Raw genomic sequence first — 23,840 nt, forward strand, 5'->3', positions numbered from 1 at the left:
ACCAGCTCAGCGCAGCATTCGTTCCACTCGAGCCCGGGATGTTTATTGCCTTCTGCGGCCGAGGCTGTGGTCTCTGGTACCTAACGAGATCGCTTACAAAACAAACACCAATAAAACCGGAAAGTCTTCCACGCGCTCAACTTGAGTTTGAAAATCGGGTGTTATCAGTGCGATTTTCGCTCGCTGATAAAAGCCAAGTTGGTTTGTTCAAGATAAATGACTTGTCGAAGTCGTTCGCTGGCGTCAATTGAATTCTCTCCATGGAGAGTCTATGGGACTTTTGGCAGTTTGGCAGATTGCATCTGTGTCGATTCGTTACAGTCGGAACACGCCGATAATAATCAATTTATTGCTCCGATTGCAACCGATTTTAATTGCCGCACACGAATACCTTCCGCCACAGCACCGGCTAAGCCCCTCCGGTAAGCCGGCGTAATCCCCGTTCGGACACGCACCACAAATATAATAACCGCCGACGATGTTCGCACGCCGAAAAAGCGGCGGCTTCTTTGCCGAGTGGGGGTGTTAATCCCTCGAATCTCTTGAAAACACGCAACTCGCAACAGATATAAAGATGTGATAGCTTTCAGAGATTTGCCGCCTTTTAGTTAACGATATTGTGTGCGCAGCGAGAGGAAAAAATCTGTGCACGTCGGCAAAATACGAACAATTTTTGAAGAAAAAAAAAAGTTGCGTTTGGCAAAACGCACAGTATTCTGAGTCAGTGGCGCCGATTATTTTTTGGGCTGAAAACTGAACTGAAAGAATGCATTGTGCGAAGAAAGCAGTTAAAATTAATAACTCACTCGCGAGCTGTGTGAGCTTTAACGGCTCGTCGCGACGACGTATTTTCGTTTTTCAGCTTGCGCGTCGTCGTCACATGCGTGCCTCGGAGGTATCGATTGATATTAATTTCGGTTTATGATGACTTGGTTTATGATCTCGAGAGCGCTCGCCGCGCCGGCGGGGCTTCGTACGTTTCGTCGCGGTCGTTAGGCACGCATTTAAAATTAGACCGGAAACAAAGACAAATGTTGTGTGCGCGCACCGAGCGAATTCGACGCCCCGGCGAATTTGATGCACGCAAATCGGCGTGTTTCTATTTCTGCCGAAGACGACGAGATTTACGACAAATTGATAGCTGTGCGGCGCGGGGGCGGCGCGTGAACGAAAATACGCGAGCCGGCGCGGAATTGCTCGCAAGTGCGGAAGAATCGCGCAAAACTTTGTGCGCGCGAGTCGATAAATCATCGACACATGTTCGAGACGACGCCGCCACGCGCGCTTATCTCTACCCGCCGCCCGCCCCCCAAGTCGAAAATTTCAATAGTAATTCAATCATGAATCATATTCCTCCGTGTCACTTCTTGTGCATCCTGTTGTTTGCTGGGAATCCAATAAAAAATGAGTTAATCGTATGAAAAATACGAAAATATGTCGCGAGTGAACAAGGGGGAGCGCCGCGCTGCAGTCCCATGGGGTGGCACATCCCCACGCAATTATTACGCAAACATATCATATCATATTTGCCCCGGCAGGCGGACGATTACGCACTGTTTGAACTTTGTGCGCATCGACGTGTTCGAACATAAGTTTCGACGCGTCGAACACAACGAACACGTAATGTGACATAATTCACCCTCGTGCGTGGCGAGGGGTGTCATTGACGCGTCGCGCACTTTCCATTCTTTAAGGGGGTCTTTATTTATTAATGACGCCGGCAATAAGACAATACACACAACGCGCCTAAACTTGTGTTTCAACTCCGTGGATAATTAGCTGAGCAAGAAATGTCATGTTGCATATTTGCACGCATTAATAATAAAAGATCACGATATGAACGCGGAATTGATTTTTGATATTCGACGGATTTGATCATTTTCCTGCATTGCGTTTAAGTGCAAACGACTATTAGTCCTCTTTACGGCTCTCTGGAAGCCACCCTGCCGTGGTTCACTCAAGCCCCTCGTTGCTGTGGCTGGCATCTTGCGAACCTTCCGAAAGTTGCAACTCGCGGGGGCGATGGTAAATGACGGGATACTCCACTCTCTGCCACTAGATCTGATAACCTTACATCAGCTCCTGAAAGCTGGGATACAAGTGTCTGAAGTGGTGATCATTGCGGTCGTGCCATTAACAACAGCGCCGCGGCGTCAAGCCGTGAATAGCGGAGACCCCGCATCACGGGAATGAATAAAATGTTAATGACTTAATCGAATTTCCCCTTCAATCTCACACTCAAAGGAGATACAGATGTGGATGTCTAGTGATTAATTAAGCCGCACACACATCTTCATAAAGAGCGCTTTCATTCAAAAACAAAACAGATACCGAATTAAAAACAAGCACTTTTTCATTCATGTGTACTACATACTAGTAATTTGGAATCACAGTTTGAAGTCAAGAGGTTAGATTCATGTGGTGTTTGATATGTGGGTGGTTGTGGTTTTCCGTGTGGTTGGTTCGCATGTCGTCCGAATTTCGATCGTTATCGCCGCCCATCCGCCTCGTCGCGGTCGGCGCGCATTATCTGTCATTATCTACCATTACGAGCCATTATCACCCTTCGAATAACGAGCCGCGCGCGGTTATTTAAGCGTGAATCGTTGTATCTTATCTCAATCGCCGCGCTCTGCACGTGGGGTAGCAAAGTGGCAAATTAAATATGAAGTGTTATTCGGTGCGGCGTACAAAACGCGACGGTAACAAGACAATAAAATGTGTGATTTTGTTGATTAGGCGCGTGCGGTACTCGCGTGATTCACTGTTTAAATTCCGACTACCCTCGCTTGATTGCTACTACTCAAGGGTAGTACCTAGACAATTTAAAACTAAGGGGATTATTTTGTTCGGTGATATTTCTGATTGTTATGAATAGGATGACATCCGAAGCACGAAAGGAAAATCACTTATAATCCACTCCTTCGAGCTGAGATTAACTTGTAATGCACCCCCTGCGCGGGATGTTTTAACCCCGTCAGGTCTTTAGAGCCTCCACTTGGGTGATAAAGTGATAATGTCCATAATCGCCACCCTTCAGACGCACTCATAGCGGCGGCGGTGCCACACGCTGCGCTAGAAAGAGCGCGCCGCGCCATGCTCGACGGGCATCGGGGGCAGCGGGGCCGGTGACGGCGGCGCGTGAATCGATGAATAAACGCGACAAGGGTTCACACTTAGCGGGACGCGCGCCGAACGTGAGAGGACTCCGACGCGCGCGTCACGCTCGTGCGCTCGCTGATGTCTCTTTTTGCGAGCGGCGTCGATTTTTATGTGGCTTTTCGCTCAGATGCACTCGCCGGGGGCGGCCGGCGTATTTTATCTGCCGTGTGGTATTTAAGTGCAAACGACTATTAGTCCTCTTTACTGCAAGGAGAGTCGGGAAAGCTCGCAAAGTTGCCTTCATTCAGTTTCTTTTTGATGGGAAAAAAGAGGCTTTCTGACGTATTTGACGGAATTTTGACGAGTTGCTTTAATTTACTTTTTTTGGGGGGATGATATGGAGGCAGTATTTTTCAAATAAAAATATATCAGCTCTAGATATACTCGGAAACCTCAAAAAGTTATTAAAATTACGATATTCAGATAGAATTTGGCGAAAAAAAAAGAACAGAAAATTTCTATGACCTATTTTCGAAGTAAGTCAGTAAAATCAATTTTTACTCATATTCTAGGGGTGAATTAAATCGAGCGCATCAAAAATATGTCAACATATTAATGCAAATGAATGCAATATATAAACAACTCTGTATGGATTATCATCGTCGCATGTGATGTAGACGTGTACGATGTTTATGATCCTCACCGAATCCGAAGCTATGCGCCCCAAGCGACCCGACAACAGCTTATTATTCAGTGCGCATTGTCGTGTCTTCACTAATAGACACCGTTTAAGCTTGTTTTTCATCCGTTCGTCCTGCCATCCCCCGGCCCATCCCTTCGCATGTGCTACGCTCGCTCGTACAATTCACGCATGCTTCCGAATGTGTGTGCGGGCACGTGCTACGCGCGCGAACAATGCGTTGTCGCGCACCCGTTTACATCCACAGATAACGCCGTAAATTGAACTGTGCAATGCCGTAATGTAATGAAGACGTATAGGTCGGCGTGGCACAATGTGCGCCCCAATGTGCGATGTGTAATATGACGAAGCGGCGTGCCAGAGTGGGATGATCCTTGTTTTTGTCTGCCCGGGCAGATGTAATGCGACAATGCGCACAATGCGAATCAAAAATCACCGGAAGCATATGCCTCTTAATCGGAGTGAATCTAAGATGCATCAACATCTTCAACCTGCGCGTATTTTTTTTTGTCTAAATCAAATTTATCTAATAATGCGAATAAATTTATTAAAATAAAGTTAAGTTTAATTTAAGTTATTCGTGGTGTTGTTTAACTTGATTAAAACATCGACACAACAAAGTTGGCATGTTTGTGACATCATGACACATTCGAAGGCGCGCTGGCACAATACGCGCACCCCTTTCGATACAACCCTTCTTCCTTCCAGCGACACGAGCGCACAAAGGTGTGATCATGTTAGACAGTCAGTGAACACGTTTGCTGTGCGGCTGGATAATCCGCCGATGGCAATGAAGAACGTTAAAGAACATATTAAAGACGTCAAATAACAGTCTTCGAAAGCCTGTGATTTATTATAACCTTACGATCTAGATTTTATTATCGCGATTATCTGAATAATATTTGTAGCAAATGAAATTATCGTCAGAAGGGTGAAAAGGGTGAGGGGTGGATATTAGTGATGTTTACAGTTGGGCTAGAGTCAAATCAATTAGTTTCTTGATTATTTTTATTTTAAAAATTTTAGAGCAAAAAAATTTTTTTTTCTGTTGGAGATTCTGTCTGCTGAAATTTTTCAAAGCTTCATTGTAATTTCATCCCCTGCGGTTTCAATTTTTGTCTCCTAAATGTGTGACACATAGACGGCGGGCACGTGTCGCTGAGCTGCCGCCAACGCCGCATATAGACTCCGACATTGCCACTCCGAGGGGCAAATTACCCTTCGCCGTCGCCCCTCCGCGAATGTGTGAATTTTACAGTTTCGCGCGCGTGCACGGGACGCGCCAAAGGTAGCGACACGCGCGATAATAGTTCGCGGCGTGAAAAATCACTCACTTTATTATGTCGCACGTTTGCGTCAGATTCATATTGTAATGCAGTGCTGTAATGTCACCGCCGCCCGGTTGGCGAACGTGTTTTATCATCCGTTACGCTGCGCGTCCCCTTCGCCAGACAAAGCTCCGCAGAGCTGGAGCTGTATTACATTTGTTAGTCATATTGCATGACTTCATGAGAGGTGGCAGAATGATGAATCAATTTTTCTCGTAAACAACACGCGCATGTGTTATCATCAGGTGCGTAATTGTTGCTGGTGCTGCTGCGCATGCGCGCATTTGAATTTACCACGCGCGCTCGTATCTATATAGGTGCCGATGCGAAATCGATCAATAACAACATGCGCTATTATTGTACGCGCGTGGAAACATTTGTCGTGACATGATTTAAAAGGTTTGATCGACACGTCAAAAGCGCCGATCCGGAAGCGAATTCCGCGCACCATGCTAATTTGCATACACGCCGCGCCCGCATTTGACCGCGCCGCTATTATACGCTCGCGCCGCCTGTTGAACTTCGCGCTCGTGTTTGTAAAACCGGGAAGTGCGCGAGGCGGAAAACGGGAAATAGACTCAATTGAAAAGTTGGGCTCGGACCGCGCGCGCGCCACGAGCAAACAGTGGTGCGTGTGCACACGTCGCGCGGACAGGGATGAAATTGAATGCGGGGGCGGCAGGAGGTGGCGGCGGCGCCCGCGTTTGAAGTGCCGCGAACTGCCCAACTCTCGTGGCCGGATACGGAAAGTCGGCAAGTTGGCGAGCGCGCCTGTCTTTGTCAGTTGGCCGATACGCGGCTTTGTTCGCCGGGGCGGCGGACACGCTCGAGATGGCCCCGGCTGACCGCCGCCGCGCCCGCCGCTCACAAAGTGGAATATTGGATTCATTTTTGAGTCCGACCGGCGCGCGCGTTATATTGACGTCATTGTGTGATATTCCAGTGGCTAATAATAACCGGGGGCCGGTCACATGCGCGCACACCTCCGACATATCATCGGCAGAGAACTTTCATTCAACCGTGTTCTCAGCCGTTGGCGAACACGAAATTCTCGCAATTTCTTTCATAAATAATTCAACTCCGATATATGTTTGATCAGTGTTTATCTAGGATTATGTCAATCTTGTCGCAAACATACCTGACGCATAAAAATACGCATAAATCAATCCATAACATATTCATATTTAAATCCGGGAATTTATTGTGAATAAATATCAATTGAATCGACAGAAATTAAATTCATGACTTTCTTCGCAGAAGCAAAGGGATGTTATGTTAGGATATATTCAGATCAGATGTTTTAAAATTTTAAATGCACCGTTAAATATTTTCGCGAAGACAAACTCACCCTTAACGGCGGTGCCTTGGTTACGTGGTGGTACTGTTAGTGCGCGTTTTTGTAACGCAACCACTTTGCATTTATCGCGGCAGCCGGCGCGATCGGATGGGGCGGAAATGGGGCTGTCAGATAAACCGGAACCGGCTGCGGAAGCCAGGAAGCGAGGAAGCTAACGGCGCTGTCTCTCGCGGCACTTCGAAACGGTTGTGTTGTGATTTCGAAATTTGATTCAAATTATACACCCCACGAAACAATCGCCAAAGAAGACAACCTCATGTAATCATTCCGTTTTGAAGAGTAGCTATTATGAATCCATCACGCGCGCAAATCGTAATTATAAAATCGGCGGGATGTCTAGCTGAGTCTCTTTTGACTTTCGCTTTTCCCGCTGGCGCGCTTTTTGTGCGCGCCTCGAAAGTTTCGCCACGCCGCGGAGAAATTCAATTTGCGACACCCTCGTTTCGCCGTGCGCGCTGCATTCACTCACGCTGCGCCCGATTGCGGCGGCAGGGACTTTTCATTTACCGCCTTCTGTCTAAGCACCCGCAACGGCTATCCTTTAAAGTGCAACTTTTCACGCCTCCCGGCCAGAAATTGGAAATCTGCGGATGACGATCTGAGTATGTCCCAAATTTCCCGTGGTAGCCTTCTATTTTTTTTTTCAGTGTTTAAAAGTATTTCCTATTTCTTTTTTAATTTCCTCACCACGATAATACTAAAAAAGAGTTTTCCGTCGAAATGGACATTTCACAATTTGCGCACCCCCTTTGGCCGTATTTTATCGCATGTTTTTTTTTTCGCTCGTGTGAAATGAGCAATTTAACGAGAAGACTTTCCAGGGCGGCGGCTTTTCCATCACCGAAGTCGCGCGCACTTTTTCCTCGAGCGAATTTATGTCGAACGGACAAAACGCGTAATGGCCGGCGATCGTGCGGGGTGCGCGCCACCCTCACAGAACTATAAATAGCCACCCCGTCCGGCGAGGCGGCGGCCGTTATCGCCTCGCTCCGCGCGCGCGGTAAGTGCGCTTTAAAGCGTAGCGCGGGCGGCGTGAGTTTAAAGCGGCGAATCGGCGCCGGGGAATCGAATCGCGACGAGATAAGCGCGCTCGGATCCGGCATCACAATAGGATTGGGAAATGGATGACCATGTGTAAGCGTCCGCATGTCTTATCTGAAACGTTCTCGTAAACTCGCCGTGTCGATTTCGCGCACTCTTAAAATGGAAAACGCTTTGGGGACCTGGGCATCCAGCCGCCACAGCCGCCTCCTTGCATTTAAATCACCTTCAAATAATCTCCCAGCCGTTTTCAAATTTTTTAAACTATTATAACGTTTTTTTTTCTTCTTTCTCGGAATCGCTCAAGTTGATTTAATTTCACACGCGTGAAAGAGGTTTGAATTAACCCTTAAAGCCCTTAAAACGAGCCGATGCCAAATATCCAGCGTTTACCTACGCTTTGTAAGCGTAATTTTCCACATTGCCGGTAATTTTGGTTAGCGACCTTTTCGCACCGTGTGAACTTTAGAAAAAACGGCGTGAAATTTGTGGTCAAACACGAATTTTTCAGCCAAACACGTCACAAAGTGACGACGATTCTATTATGCAACACTTCTTTCCACATTTCCACAATTATTTCTACCTGTTTCACCTCTTTACCTCAGTACTTACTTTCACCCTTCATACTTCTTTCAGTTTTTTTTCCGTCTTTTTGTGCGTTTTTTGCGTAATTTTCACGTCAATACGAGTGCCACCCCTCGGCGCGTATTTACGCAGCACTCGCTATTATTAGGGTGTATCATCCCCCTTTGTGCCTACTTACTTTCTGATATATTTCATTATAACCCGAGAGTGCACATGAATATTTTCGTGCTTTTCGAAACTTTTTACCTCTTTTTGACCTTCGCGCCTATGCGGAATTATGATGAAAAGAGGCAATCAGAAGATGGTTAACCCTTGAGTTGATATAGAAGGGTAGAGTACGACCAAGCGTGACACCGCGTCAAAGGGTGACTTTTTACCTGAGGTAGCAAAACATCTCCGTGAAGATTATCAAATAAAGATAAATCTCGCATCAATTAGGTGCAATTGAATTTTCATCGTGGCGTCATCACAACACCGCATCGACCCTGGATGATTCAATACAAAATATTCTTGCGCATTGTGTGGTTTCCTTTAAATTAAAAAAAAAAAATTCACGCGTACATAAAAAAGGTGATAAGATGGCACAATGACATAATGCGGTTGCATACTAGACATCACTCATCATACGGGATGTGTGGAATCCTGGAAATTCGCAACAAAAACACGACGTAGGTAGGCAAATGTACAAAAACAAAACGCATGATTCAGAATTCATGCGAATGCGTCGTCGTTGCCCACGACACAATTATAGGTTGCATTGTTGGAGATAACAGAGAAAATCTTCTTAGCAGAGCACGCGTGTCCGTGTGAAACATTGAAACGAATTAATTACGCATGTTCGGGCTAACCGAAAAACTTATCGGTTCGAGCGCGTTCGCGCGGAGATAAAAAGTTTCCCACACTCGCGACTCTACGAATCCACACATTCCTCCGAGAGTTATTCATCGAAGTTCCTACTTTGCTTATCTTTCGCGCGCATACGTCCAATGAACGCCCGCGATATGATGTTTTACGATTCATATTTCACGATCGAAAAATACCAGCGAAAAACAACACAAACAATAACCGAGAATTATTGTCAGTGTGAGAAGAGATTGAAATATGCTCTTCAGAAGACATTCAGAAGACAGAGGCGTAGGTTGAGCTGCAGACTCAAGTATCACTTAAGTAATGCGTCGATTTGTTCATCAATTAAGATAGTTTATACGGAACACAACAGTAAATCTCTTGTCAATGAGATATTTACAAAATATTTTGTGGGAGAACCTCAAAATCGTCACGTTATTTTTTGTACAAAATGATTTCTCTGAAATGATTACATGTTGTGAGGAAAAAAATATATACAGATCATGTTACAATGATCAATCAAACAAAGGCGCGACCCAAATGAAGAAACGTGATTAAACGAACGTTAAATCTTCATCTATCCGGAATTGAATTACAATAATACTGGTGCGGTTGGTGGATGAGTGGAATATTGTGAAGAGCCACTCAGCGGTCGAATTCATACACGCCCTCCGAACTGCAATCGGCGTTTTTCTTCATCGGCGGCCGGTAATCGAAGAATTGTACAATTTAAATGCGAGAAACAATGCACGGTGCTCGAAAAATGTGCGTTTATAATTGTATAACACACAGATGTCATATGTTACGCTGGTAACAGCTGCAATTTGCAAACGAAACGAAAATCTCGAGATGCAAGATTTAAAATCGGGAATGTGCACGATTCAAGTACAGAGGAGATTTAATTTAATTTTTTTTAATGAATATCTTCATCTAGGGATTTAAATTTGTGATTTTTTGCAAGTTGGTGATTTTTATTTTAAATATCCCGTTAAATCTCGTAATGAATTGAAATAAAAACAAGGAACGGTTTTTTCGCCGTTTCAGTTAACGGTCGCACTCACTGGATGTCAACAACAATGCTTGTGAACATATCTGACTCTCGCAATCGCGCATTGATTCCATTGACTCCCGAGTGCGGATTGTCTTCGGCGCTCCGAATTCTTTCACATGCACGTCGCAGCGCCACTACCCACTTCCGGCGGGGCGCGCTCGGGGCCCAAAACACACTCGAGTGCTCGCATGATCATAATAAATAATAATAGGCCCGACGCGCCGCACGCCGTCATTATGCCCGCCCGAAGAAAGCGTTCGCGGCCGGGGGGCACCGTTGAAAGAAATCAGAGATTTACTTCCGTGCACCTTTACAATTCGCGCGTCGCGGCGAAGTCAGCGCGCGCGGAATCAAAGCTTAACGAACGACCGACTTTGTTTAAAAAAGCGCACCCTGAAGACTCGAAGAGTTCACGCAGCGGGACGTCGAGTTCATTGCATGCTGATGATGACGAGAGAAGAGAAAAAAACGTTGGCTTTTACTCTTCTAACTCTTATACTACACTTCAAGTGGTTCGAGGAGTTTCATAAAACAGAAACATACAACTCGAGGTGCGCACAATAGGCCCCCGAAAAAATGTGAATAAAATTTAAAGATGATAATGTAGCTGGAGGCTAATTAAAACTATGAGTGGAATAGATCAAACAAAAGCGTAGACTGCGCGGGCCTGGTGCGCGCGGAGGAGGTCGAGCGAGATAACGATCCGGGAATTATTCAAAAACTAATTTCGTCCGCGCATTGTCGCGGTCATCATTTATTCACGTTGAACAAGCACATCCGGCCAGCGCGCGGAGCGGTAAGCAAACGTCGATGCCGATGACGCTTGCCATATTGCAGCCGCCGCCCGACGTCGGCAAACACGCTCGAGGCCACCACCACCATTACCACCACCGCTGCTTCCCTACCATAGAGCAAGCAGAGAGAGCAGGAATGCTGCGCCAGCTCGGCAGGAAAAGGGCGAATCAATCAATCCGCCGACGCCGTGCTGATGGCTATTCTATTCGGGATCATTTTCCCTCGAGTCGTACTGATCCACAGTAAAAAAAACTAAACTACAGATATAATCTTTGCATATTACCTTGCACTTCATTTTCGGGACTTGCAAAACACCTAAAAATAAGAAAAAATCATTAAATGCATAATTTAACATTGTACATATGAGAGGATATACAGGGGATCAGAAAAACACTAAAAATGATTATTTTAGTTTAAGTGGCGTTGTCGATCTGTGCGTTTAATCAATTCGGAACAATGCGAGGCCGCAAAACGAGCACACGACCCGCCGAAACGAGCTTATAATGCACGCGCCCTCGGGCATTCGGGGGCGCGCGCGCTCCCGATCCGGACGTAGGGAGGGAAGCTCGCACGCAAATTAATTGAAACATCTCGCCCGGCCACAACGATAACAACAGCATGTTAAAGATCTTTCCGTACACACACACACACACAACATTAAAATGCTTTTTTGTTTCAAATATTCCACCGCAGAGACATAAATAGTTGCGAAATCCCACATATGAAGTCGTAAATAATCATTTCATGTGCGAGTTGCGAGACGTGAAAACCCCTTACATTGTCGTTGCGACATATCTTTGGAATTTATGTCTTCATTTTATCACCGCCGCTTGGATATTGGATATTAAATTTTCATAAAAATAGAAAACCTAATAACTTCCCAGCGTTTTTTTTTGTATTTTTGGGTTGTAGTCTTGTAAAAAGTCAGAATGAAGTGGATGTTAATTTATGTTTTGTTAGCGCTCCTTAAGGGTTGTCATGTTGAGCGTCAAGGCACAATGCGAGTGAGACTGCGTGTCGGTTAGAGTGGCGAGAGCGGCGGCGAGTAAAAAATTTGCATCTCTAATAGTTGAGGACGAGGCAAGAAACCGGGAAGAGCGCCGCACAGAAGATATGCAAATGTGGCGCAAGGGACGGCCGAGGGTGCGTGACGGCGATTCTCATGACCATATCATAATCATATCTGTGTGACGCCGAGATGGCTCACTTACTCACTTAAAAAGCAATCTGTTACTGCTTTTCATAACAATGTCGAACGATTTTCAATGCGAGGTCAAAATATACAAAACATTTTTTTTTTTCAAAATTCAAAAAAATTATGCAAAAAGCTTGAATTTCACCTTAACGAACGTGTCAATCTTTTTTGGGATTTGAATAATGAATATATCTCCTTGCGGATTATTTTTTTATGCCAAAAAAAGCAATAATAGTAAATTTTGGTAAAAAAATTTATGAAACTTACTGTTGCATTAGCAAAATCTCGTCTTGGATTTACAAAGTGCAAAAAAAATCGAAGCGTTTCTGCGGCTCCCCCCGAGGTCGGTGAGGATGCGATGAGTTGGGGAGATCCTTCAGGATCCCCACAGGCCACGCCTCGCGCGCGCATCCCCACCGCCGCAATACCGCGTGCGTGAGCGGTGCGTGCGAAGCGCCCCGGCGACAGCGAGATGCGCCGAGGGATGGGCCTCGCCGCGGCCCAACCGAACGCGGCGGCGCAACCGCGCGCGAGAGCGAGAGGAGCGCGCCGAGGATGGGTGCCCGGATTCGGGATGACCGGGATAAGCGGGCTGGGGCAGCAGCGGCGATGCCCGGCCGGCGCGGCGCCGCGCGCGCCCTGGCATCTTCAGTCAGTCACTGTCTGTCGTCCGCTGCGCTCGCACGCAACAACAACCCCCTTCGAGCCAGCCCGAGAGACACTTACACACGCACGCACGCGCAGACGGGCGCGACCCGCTCATCTGAAGACTCGCGCTGATCCGGACGATCAGTACCACCAGTGCCACGACGGTACCAGGCCACCATACCAGTGATAACACGAACGAATTAACTTAACAACTAAACGTGATTGACAACTTAATACAATACAACACTCACTGCCAACCGGACTTATTTTTTAAAACAAAAAAAAAACTTTGTTTTGTGTGCGTTTTGCGTGAAACTTTTCAGTGCCGGAATTGTGCAACTTTCATCATTACACTCTTAAGAGGACGCAGAATGACAGGTAGTCAATTATTCTCTTTAAAAGTCACAATCGTCACAGATCTATGATTTTTTAATAAATGCATGTAATGTAAACATAATATGTAATTAAATCATGCATGATTAAAACAAATTGATAAATAATTCAATTTAATTTCTATGCGACACTGAAGTTGCGAAGTTTGGACGTTGTGATGCATTTAATTAATCACTTTTTCCTAATTGGCAAGTATCTGCGTGTGTTTCGCACAAAGTTGCATCGCGTTTTCGCACGATTCGACGATTTTCTCGCGTTTTACCGTTCGCGGCATGAATATTTATGTATGGAAATCGCGCTTCATCCTGCGAGCTCTTAACAGCTGTTAAAAGCCGTTTAATGTCACCTCGTCTTCGCACCAGCAGGACGGCAGGACGGGCGAGCGCGCAACGGCGGCGAAGATGCGAGCGCGTTAACAAAGCGCGCTCGCTTCATTCATGTCTTCGGCGACGTGTCTTCACGCTGCGTTTTGCGATTAGCCCGCGACGTCTGCTCGCGAAATTCTTTTGTTTTTTCGGTATTTATTCATCAGTTCGGGGGAAAAAATTCAAAAGTGACTTCGGCCGGAGGTGCGTGTCGAATGCGACTTCTCGGAAGGCGGTCCGTTGTCGTCGGCGGCGTGATTTCGGCTCTCCGATGACAAAAGTGTCGTCATCGCGCGCGCGCGCATTTGTCGCACTGTACATAAAACATTATCGCTGCGGTTTCGCGCACGAAATGCCCAATTATCTCGTATTAAAAACGCGCTAATTAATTAACGACGATTAACGCGCGCAGCGCGCGTTGTTGGAAAGGAACCTTTGCGGTTACGTGTGGGCCGTCGTCGATGCTTTCATTCAACACATTGCGGCGATGATAATGCGGCGCACTAGAAGGATGGAAGTGCGGAAATGGAATTCCGTTTCTTTGGTTTTTTTCGAATCTTTACGCAGGCAATTAGCGTGTGTATGGTATTCTCTAATCAGTTGTGCGTCGTACGTCAAAGAGGGTGATTGCGTTTTATCTGGCTCGACTAAAATTTCCACCGCACGCATTTTTACTGTAATCTTGTAACCCACGAATGCCTATTTTCTCACTGAATGTTTGGTGTGTTTGTTTGGGAATTGTTGCAGAAGGTAGCGAAGATGAGATCGAGCTGATTAACGGCGACGAGACTACGAAGCGCATCGGCGACGATACCGGCGAGAACGGTGAGGGTGCCGAGAGTGGAGACGGCGGCGACGGCGCTAGCTCGACCATGGCGTTGGACAACAACAACGACAGCAATCGAAAGAGTCTCCTCAGCGTAAAGCCGCCCTCGGAGTTGCTCGGCGGCTACGCGTACGCAGCGCACGCCGCCGACGCGGCCGGTTACAACAAGTACCTGCACTACGCGAAGAAGCAACTGCTCACCGATTACTACGAGCTGCTGCGTGCGAGCGCCGGCGCGGGCGGCGCCAACGTGCCCACCTCCGGTGGTGTATCCAACGGCTTCGGCGGGCTCTTCGGTTTGCTGCCGCCCGAGGTCGAACTGCGCAAGGACGGCGTGTTCGCCAAGACTGTCATACCCAAGGGCACCAAGTATGGGCCCTTCGAGGGCAAGTGGGCCTCTCAACCACAGGAAGTCAAGTTTGCTTGGGAGGTGAGTACCCACTTATGCAATATTAATTTAATTGCGCAAAATCTACACACATTTGATTACGTTTATCAGATGTCTAGCTAACACACAAACAAATAGATACCAACCGGCATAGAGTCGTAAACAAACAGTAGATGCGCGAAAATAATCCAACTAATCGAAACATCATCCACTGATAAATTGCCAACTTCCTCTAAATTCGCAAGAAATGTTTTCGGTATGTGGCAAAACCGCCTCCAAAATTAAGCAATTCTTATCTGAATTTTTGCCGAACTCACCCACATCTCAAGTGTTTACCTGCACATTTTTAAATGTGCACAGACGAGAAAAAACCAATAACAACATCACAACAACGAGATAACGCAAAAATTGTATCATATTTATTTATAGTTTCGAGCCGAAATTTACATAAATACCGCTCATAGTGAAGCGCCTACCGAGAAATTCGTCTGATATGAGATTATAGATTAATAATAAATCGATGAATTCGTGCAAAAAGCGCTCCACGTGCGGAGTTACAACTCGTAAACATCCGACCGCGACGCGTAAACAACCTGAATAATGAATGCACAATGCAATTATTGCCGCGAGGAGTGTGAGTACCGGCATCCGTTCGAGTGGTGCACTATTTAGTGCAATTTGGAGAGACGAGTGATAACCGATTACCGATTAGTAGATTTGTCATAGATTTTTTCCGCACAGAGGTGATATTCGCGAGCGGCGTAAAAATCGCCAAGGTTGATTTACCAACATTCGAGTTGAGTAACCGAATCGACTTCCCTATCCATATCACCGAAATTTATCGACTATAAATTAAAGGATGTGCAGTTGCCTCCAGCGCGCAATTTACCTGTGACCAGCGTATAGTAAACAAGTTTTTTCTTCATCGAAATTTTGCTTTTAAACGAAGAATTGTGTACCAGCTTTTTTAATTGAATCATGGTGAGTGCGTTTCTCTGCTTGCTTGCAAACGGGTCGAAAAAAATCTCGTTTTTTATTCCGTGTTCGTTAAAATCGAAGCGTCAGCGTCAATTTCCGGCTTTCCGGCTTTTCGACTTCCAGCGCTTGTTAAACGCGTCCGATTTTCATGCAAATCACGAAAGGGTTGCTTGTTTGCCACACAAACCGACTTGATGTGACATGATATGATGAGTTACTTCCTTGACCAGTTTGCACCCGGTTGTCGTCACGCAAGTCGTGTTATCAACTCGTTTTCGGAACGGATATCTTCGCGCTGCACGCGTACATAAATCGAAATTGTGAAGATTTCACTGCGGAGTTTATTTGCTGGAGAGGAGGAAAAAAGTGGCTCATAAATATATCGGTGACACGTCGAAGTCTTCGGGGACGCATCGGAGGCGCACATTAAGTTGTCAATCTTTACCCATCGGTCAAACGATGGTCGGTGTTCAATGCGCATTGTCCGCCCGGAATGTTTTGTCCTTCTCGGGCGAGCAAGAATCACGCAGCAAACGGCATTGTGCGTGCGTTTGACTGATGACCACGCGGAAATTAATGATTTTCTCTTATCTCACAAGTCGGACGAGGTCTCGAGCGTATTCTCGACTTCTGCGAAGGCACGAGATTAACATACTTCTTGTTTTTTTTTTATGTTGAACACGGTGTATTATTTCGTGTTTGGCCATGTTTGCGAATATCATGGCACAATGGCAGATGTGCGCGTTGAATGTCATGCGGGTCTTGTTGATGATACTGGAGACGTGCCGGTTTACCTGAAAATGTGTGAAAAGTGCCACCGAAGACAAAAAATTGACGAATATTCATTAGAAAACATCCAAACCGTTGATTTTGTTGATTCTATATCTTTGATCAGTGAAATTTCTTCTCATGAGTGCTGATCTTGAGGTAAATCCATGTTTTCCGGTTTTCTTAACGCTTGAGTATTACCTGTCTAAATTCTGCCCGTGGTTTGCGGATTTTCCTTGTGCAAATACGACGAAATTTAATCGGGTTATTACCGCTTCGATACCTTGTAGATCTAATCACGACTGTCACTCATCCGCTGTGAAGTTTCTTTTTTTCGGCCGAAAATTGGAAACGGTGCAGCGCAAAACCGAAATTGAAAAATCCCCGACAATGGGAAGTGTCCTGTTTGATGGTTTAATCTATTTCGGTAGTCGTTGGGGTCAAACCGAGCGTGAACGGCACCGCGCACCCTACGGCATCATCCCTTAAACTAGCCAAAATAACACCCCTAATAATCATCGACACATTCATGTATATACAAGCCCATTGACACCTTTTCGCGTCGTTCTCTTTTCTCCTATTCCGTCTCTGTTCGCTCATAGTGCGGACAGGGATGTGCCCTATTGTCGCACTCTGTGAAGCTACCGTTGTTATTGTGCCGGGGACACAGGGTGTTCAAGTTGTGCTCATCGCACGTCGAGAATCTCCGAAATTGAGTGAAAACCTCGCAAGACGTTAGTTATTTGATTGAATCACTCACGCTTCGGTGGAGGTTTTGTCCCGGGTGACCGAAAGTGGCCGGCGCACCTCGGTGCGAGGTGAGAGAGGTACGTGCATGCCCGTCGGACGCCGAAGAAGATTTCGCCTCTCCCGCTTCCCATTCATCGTCGACACAGAAGTTTCGAACGAAATAATCATGCGTGACAATTGGACAATACGCGTCGGCGATGAATGCACGCATTTTTGGACACTTCGTCACAGCGGGCGGCGCATTCTTCACTTCTTCGCGTTCATATTTTATTAACACACCCAAAAACGTATCTTGTTAAAAAAAAAACATGTAGGACACATTTAAAGACTTTACAGCGTATGTTCGGAGTGGTCGTGAACAAGTCACCCCTTGTTTTATTATTGATTAGCGTAATAGTCGTCGTAATAGACGAAATCGTCGGGAGTAGTTCATATATCATCTCCGGTGTCACACGCACTCCCCTAAAATCGTCGTGCGACAACTGTCCGCACGCTGGCGATAACGATGCCCGCATACGCGAAGCTTCAAGAGCAGAGATATTTTCATCGAAACAATTTTGGCCGATATACACCTAGAGAGTGATTGGCTTGACTTGTGATCAAATTGCGGTGTCTGTGCGCGCAATTTGCCCCGAGGATATATATAATACTCGTGGGGCCAACCCCTGCCCCCAGCTCCTGATGCGTTTGACCTTTATGATGCGTGTTAACAGCGCGCATGGATTTGTCCGAATATCGGCGGGATATTGGAAACATCTGTTCCGTTGTGCTGGCGCGACAATATGTCTTTATTTCGATTTATTTCTATTGATATGCAACTTGTCGGGGTCGACATTCGATCCAACACACACCCTGCCTGTTCCCTTCAACGCAATATTTTAATTACGCTCAACATTTCTTCGTCGCCGTCGTCGTCGTCGTAAAATTATGAATCTTAATGTAGCGATGCGCTGAAACACATGTTCGGGGACTGATGATTTATACACTTCAATTAGCTGCCGCTCCCCTCGACCTTGCTGCCGCCGCACGCGTACGCAACACGAATTTAATGCGCATCATTGTCGCGATGCGTTTAATATCAACTCTTCAAACGGGGGCGGCTCGCGGGTGTCACCGTCGGCAATCATTGGCAGCTGTCATTTGATATACAGTCTCATCCGGAGACAAATGGAATTTTTGCGAGAGGTCGTGCGCAATTAGAAAGGGGCCGGCGTTTCTTGCGCGCCTCCCGGCCAAGGGTTAAGCGTCGATAAATCGGCCCGAGTGGTAATTGCTTCTCGGGTCGTGTGTTTTACGTCTCGGCGCCGCCACATCGGGGCCGGCTTCGACAAATTGTGCTCGTATTTCATGCCATTTAATCGCCCGCCGGTATGACGCTTGACACTACCCGCCCGATCTACGCCCTGGACATCGGTCAGGGTTTTAATCAATGTTTTTTGATGGGTGCCACACAAAGGATTGAAGCCCCAACATCATTTCCTCCTCGAGCTCCTGATGAGTTCTTTTTCTTATCGCAAAACATTGTTTTTCGTTTTTTTCGGTTTGCGTCTTTCGTGTCTGTTGGCGATAAATCTTGTGTGTGAGGGGCGGCGGTCGTGTGCGCCCGGCAAGTTGTTGCTTCGACGTTTCCGGCGCGCGCGGCCCTCATCCCGCTGCGCTCCGCGTCGCTTCACTTGTTGGCGAAAATATGATCTCAACGATCAATTATCGCCGCTCTTGTTCTGACGTTTCGGAAATACGTTTCTCCTTCGCGAAACATGGAAACATCATCTCTCAATCTCTGCCGGGCGGATGGCGCATGGCGTGACGTCGCCGGCTCCTCTAGTCATCGCAAGATAAATCGATCCGCGGCCGAACAAAAGGAAATAAATCATCTTAATCTAATATTAAATACGTGCGGCTGCTATCGCGGGCATAATTAGGAATTGAAACGCAAAACGCACGCGAAACAAAACGCAGACGACGGCGTAACAATCGGTTGTAAAGTTTTATGTTCGAATTGTTCTTTTCTTTTATAATTAGACCAATTAAAATGACTCAGAGAAGTTGGCAGGAGTTGGAAGTTGGCAGCGACAAAGATGTTATTATTGTGCCGAAGTCGTATTATCGTCGCGTGGAGACATCTAGCGGCGCAGGTAACAAACAAAACACGCAGGTAACTCCGCTACCTGGTCGCGTTAGCAGGTGGCACTATGCGCACGAAACCTGAATATATTTCTTCATTCGGATTATGAAGAGCAAGCAAACTTCTTGCAAGTAATGATTCTGTCTGTGATTTCGAAGCGCACAAGCAGAAAATTTGATATTTCCCGAGTTAAACATGTGGAAAACGCGTATCAGCTTCCCTCAAGTTGAGCGCGCCTAACGATGCGCCACCGCCGGCGCGCTAAACGCGCCGTTTAACGCAGAGAAAACGAAGAAATGAATTGATCCACTTGGCCGCGTGCAACCAAGCGGGCGTCCCCTCTGCCGCGACGAAAAGCGCAAGGCACTCGTGGTGCACCGCACAAAGAGCAGCAGGAAAGCGAAAAAAGCGAGTGTAAAATAAAGCGAAATTAAACGCCGCCACTCGACGATGCCGTAACGATGCGGTCGGGCGGTGCTCCAGCCTCGGCGGCGGGGTGGTGCGTAATGACTAAATGGAGTGGAGCCGTTGGGGGGCGGCGGGCGGTCCCTCCACTCACCACTTACAACCCTCTAATTGCTGAGATCAATCCGTTTGAGGAAACGCGCTGAATTTGATGTTATGTGCTCTTGCAGGTGATTCTTCCCAATGGTAGCGGCAGTGGGAGTGGTTGGTTGGACGGGTCCATCGAGCCAAAGAACTGGATGAAGTTTATCAAACCAGCGCCGAGCAAAACATCCGCCAATACTACTCATTTAATCCAAGGCGGTCAGGTAACAGCAAATTACATTTTTTTTCTATTTTTCACATTTTAACCGATTATTTTTAATTTTTTTTTATAGTTATGGTATGCTACCATCCGAGAAATCCAACAGGGATGCGAATTCGTGCTGGAGCCGAAAGGCCCTCTCAACTTACAGGAATTGTATGGCGATTCTGTTTCCGCTGATGACCGCAGTGATCGTGAAACTGGTAGGTTGCATTTTAAAAATCAGTTCTCAATATATACAAGCAGTCGTTTTTTGTGAATGGACGGGAAGTCGTGGCTAATCATGCAAATTGCCTCGCTGACCACCACTCGGGAGGAAGTCGGGCGCAGAAGGAAATCTTTTCACAATCCACAAGGCACGCGAACGGAAACGCGCGCGCGCACTAGCATTCATCACAATTCGCTTCACTTCGTCTCGCTTCATTTCGCCCGCGAAAGACGCGACCCTTTCACTGAAAAGACTCGCTTGATCGGTGTTCCCGTATTGTTGGGTCGCGTGCGCGCCTCGAACGCAACTTCCGAGGAGTAACGGCAAACGGGGCCTGCTCTTCCTGTTCGACCACCTGTCCAATTATCTATCCGCGAGGTGCCTAACTGACATCCACAACCCCATAAAACACAAATTTGTGCATTTCCAGCGCGCTCCGGGGCTAAAATTCTCAAGTGCATCATTAAAAACGTAATCATGTGGAAGAACAACTTGATTTCACTCTCTGGCAACTCTTCAATTTCCAGTTGATCCAAAAGGCCAACTTTAAACTTGCAACCACCCCTTGTTTTTTAATCCCTTGGATATCATTTCACAACTCTTCAAAACGCAGCCGAGTTTAAATCCAAATCAAAATCTCGAAATTAATTCATTCGCATGGCTCAGTCGGGGTGGTATTAGCACTAATATCATGTGGTGTGTTGGGTGTCAGATCACATCTCGTGGGGGTTGGCGGGGGGCACAGCTGCTGATGTCTCCATTAGATACACGAGCACAATTCCCATTTCGCAGTCGATTTTCGACGCGTGTTTTCCGATTCTATTTGCGTCGCTTTTTTTTTATTGTGCGCCGAGAGTTAATCAGATTAATCACGGCTTAATGCTCGCCGCACGCCCCGACCCAGCCTGGGACACCCCCTATTACCCTTTTCGCCTTTTGATTCCTCGCGTTATTGTGTGTGTTTTTTTTTGTCGGCGCGACGATGACGTCGGTTGTTTACACGCCGTGCGTGCCTTTTGCGTTGATGCTTAATGATACGTGCGTTGTCCTACATGTGTAACGGTGGTCGCCAGGGGTGCACACCCCATTGCCACATCCCTTACTGACTTATCTTTGCGAAACAGATACGAAAACACGAAAAAAATTTACGTGCGACTTAAAAATTTAAATTATCTTTGAAAAAATGGATTTTTTTGATTTTTCATCAGTTGTGCTGGTGATAATTAATAGTGTTGCATCGCACATGGCAGAAATGACGCTTTTTAGTGTATAATCGCAGATTAATCCGGAACGAAGCCAGGGGAACATTAATAAATAGAGATGTCACATTTTCATTCACAGTTCCACCCCTTTTCGAAGGCATTGTCGCAGATTAGCGGCGGTATAATGTTTGTGCGGCATGTACGGCGGTAATCCGGGGGTGTTCGAACACGGATTTTCGCCAATTCGCCCCGAAATGCTTTCATTCCAGTTGTCGCACCAACCACCCAATATAGAACAGTTGGTTTTCTCGATTAATTTTTATTGGCCATCATTGGGCGGTAATTTAGGGGATGATTAATGCATATGCATGTAATTTTTTTTTTTAGTTTTGCTGTAAAATTATGACTTCTGGCGGCAGTTGTGCGCGCGTAGTGATTGACATTTAACCCCCTTGATAGGCGAGTGCGGGTGCGCCCCGTGTTTGTTTGTACCTCGCGCGGCGCAATCAGGACGCAATCACGGGAAGCAACGGTCATCGAAATGGGGGTCGTAGGTGAAAAAGTCAGGTGCGCGAGTCAAACTCTTCGCGTGTATCCGGCATGCATCCATCTGTCCCCTCGCGACGCGAAAACAAAGCCATATGGCACACGGCCGCATTTAAATTTCTAATCGAGTGGGAACTGTAACGGCAAAAAACCGCGATCTTCCTTCCTGATAAATATAATTACGTTAGAAATTTAACTATGCGACTACTACTCTCATATCAGCGTAAATCAGTGCGGTGTACAAATTATTTTTAATTTTTACGTTTTCAAAGCCAAAAAATCACAAATTTTTATGAATTTTTTTACCAATTATTCTACGGTGATTTAAACTATTCTATAGAATAATGAAATATGTACAACTTGGTTGATTTGCTATTAAAGCTTAAATAAAATTTCAATATCACTTGGGCGTCGTTATAAAGTTATAGTTGAAAGTAATAGATTAGCAATTGTTGATGCAAACAGGTGTAAATTTAATTAAGACGGTTGCGACGCAACGATGCACAAAGCGACGCTGCTGGAGAGCGAACGATGGGAAAAGCGTTCCCGAAGCGAACCATGGCCGAGCGAAAAGCACGGAGGTGGAACAAGTGTGCCATAAGGCACCACCAACTGCCACCGCTTCCTCAACCTGCACACCACTTACGCTGTGAAAACGCCGAAATCGGGAACAATAACGGTTGAATTACCGTCAAATTTTCAATTTGGAAATGATCCAATATGATCGCAAAACTTGTTTTGCACTTACTGCATAAGTCAAAAAGTGTATTTTTTCTTCCGAAAAATATTCACTATGAAGTGGTATTTAATATTCATATTTGAGAAGATATATCTGTTTGCGTGCGTGGTGGACGCGACGGACACACTCGGGCAAACATCAACACGCACCCCACCCGCGACCGCCGGCCGACCAACCCCCGCGTGCACTTGTGCCCATATCGCGCGGTGATTATTATCATTGCCTATTGTCGGCGACGTGAGTGTGTCGACTTTTCCGGATTCATTCGAAGTGCGTCTTCTGTGACGCGCGGTTGTCCCATAAAGTTCTCTCAAATTTTTCGCTGAAGTAATAATTTTTTTTAAATATTGTGTGAAGTGTGAGTGAATTTCAAATTTTAATTTTTTTAAATTTATTGTAGCATCGCAACATAGCGGCACAGTCGAGGACGAGAGCAACGATATTTGTATTCGAGGTGACACCGAAGAAGACGAGGACGCTGAGTCGCGTTGTTGCGTCTGCGATCAGCCCTTCACGGACATCGAAGCGTAAGTCATCTTAAATCTTCAGAATATTTAAAATATTTAAATTCGGTGTGAATTACTGTTCAAATTCTTAGCCAAAACAAAGTTTCAACTTTCCGTCAAAAGCTCATGCATGTTTTTCAACTTCTTCGTGAATTATTTTTTAAAAACTCAATTTATTACACCAGCGCAGTTCAACAAATTGTGTGTACTTCAGTAACAAAATGCATTTATTTGAACAGTTTGAAGCACTTTTGCCGTTTGCATAATTCATGACCCGCCAACCCTACAAAAAGTGCCATATCGTGAAACAAGATATTCGGTTAAATAATAAATGAACATTTACCTATAATTATTCCAATTTTTACCGCGCGCGCGCCCGCCCCCGGCTTTGGTGGCATCGTTTTCACATCGTTATCGCACGCGGTTAATCAGCTCGCCTCTTCGGCAGCATGAAACGCGCGCGGATTAATAATTAATCGGCGTAAATACGCCATGTGATCCTATCGCCACCGACAAATATTGTGAAAATAAATACGAAAAAAAAAACATCACCCACCCGTCGTGGTGTGGCGGGTGGTAGGAAACCATCGCCGAAAAATTCATGAATTCATGCCTCTTGCGTTGGCTAA

General features: G+C 46.1%; 1 protein-coding gene across 4 annotated transcripts in view; it reads left to right on the forward strand.

Annotated features, from left to right (window-relative positions):
- The window catches only part of ham (hamlet), a 32,239-nt gene that overhangs the window by 5,272 nt on the left and 3,127 nt on the right, over positions 1-23,840 (forward strand). The window contains exons 1-5 of one of the 4 annotated variants that reach the window (XM_065318206.1): positions 12,956-13,026; positions 14,154-14,662; positions 19,877-20,014; positions 20,084-20,213; positions 23,106-23,232. In XM_065318206.1, the coding sequence (XP_065174278.1) occupies positions 13,020-13,026; positions 14,154-14,662; positions 19,877-20,014; positions 20,084-20,213; positions 23,106-23,232 (911 nt within the window). In that variant the 5' untranslated portion in view covers positions 12,956-13,019. Of the gene's footprint in view, positions 1-12,955; positions 13,027-14,014; positions 14,083-14,153; positions 14,663-15,503; positions 15,602-19,876; positions 20,015-20,083; positions 20,214-23,105; positions 23,233-23,840 lie in introns of those variants that run through there. The other 3 variants (XM_065318213.1, XM_065318200.1, XM_065318223.1) reach the window with 3 other exon arrangements.

This window comes from Atheta coriaria, unplaced genomic scaffold (genome assembly GCF_025399875.1).
Source record: "Atheta coriaria isolate IRGN ID8LTWV9N9 unplaced genomic scaffold, Caltech_Dcor_3.1 hic_scaffold_1_pilon, whole genome shotgun sequence".
Lineage (NCBI taxonomy): Eukaryota > Metazoa > Arthropoda > Insecta > Coleoptera > Staphylinidae > Dalotia > Dalotia coriaria.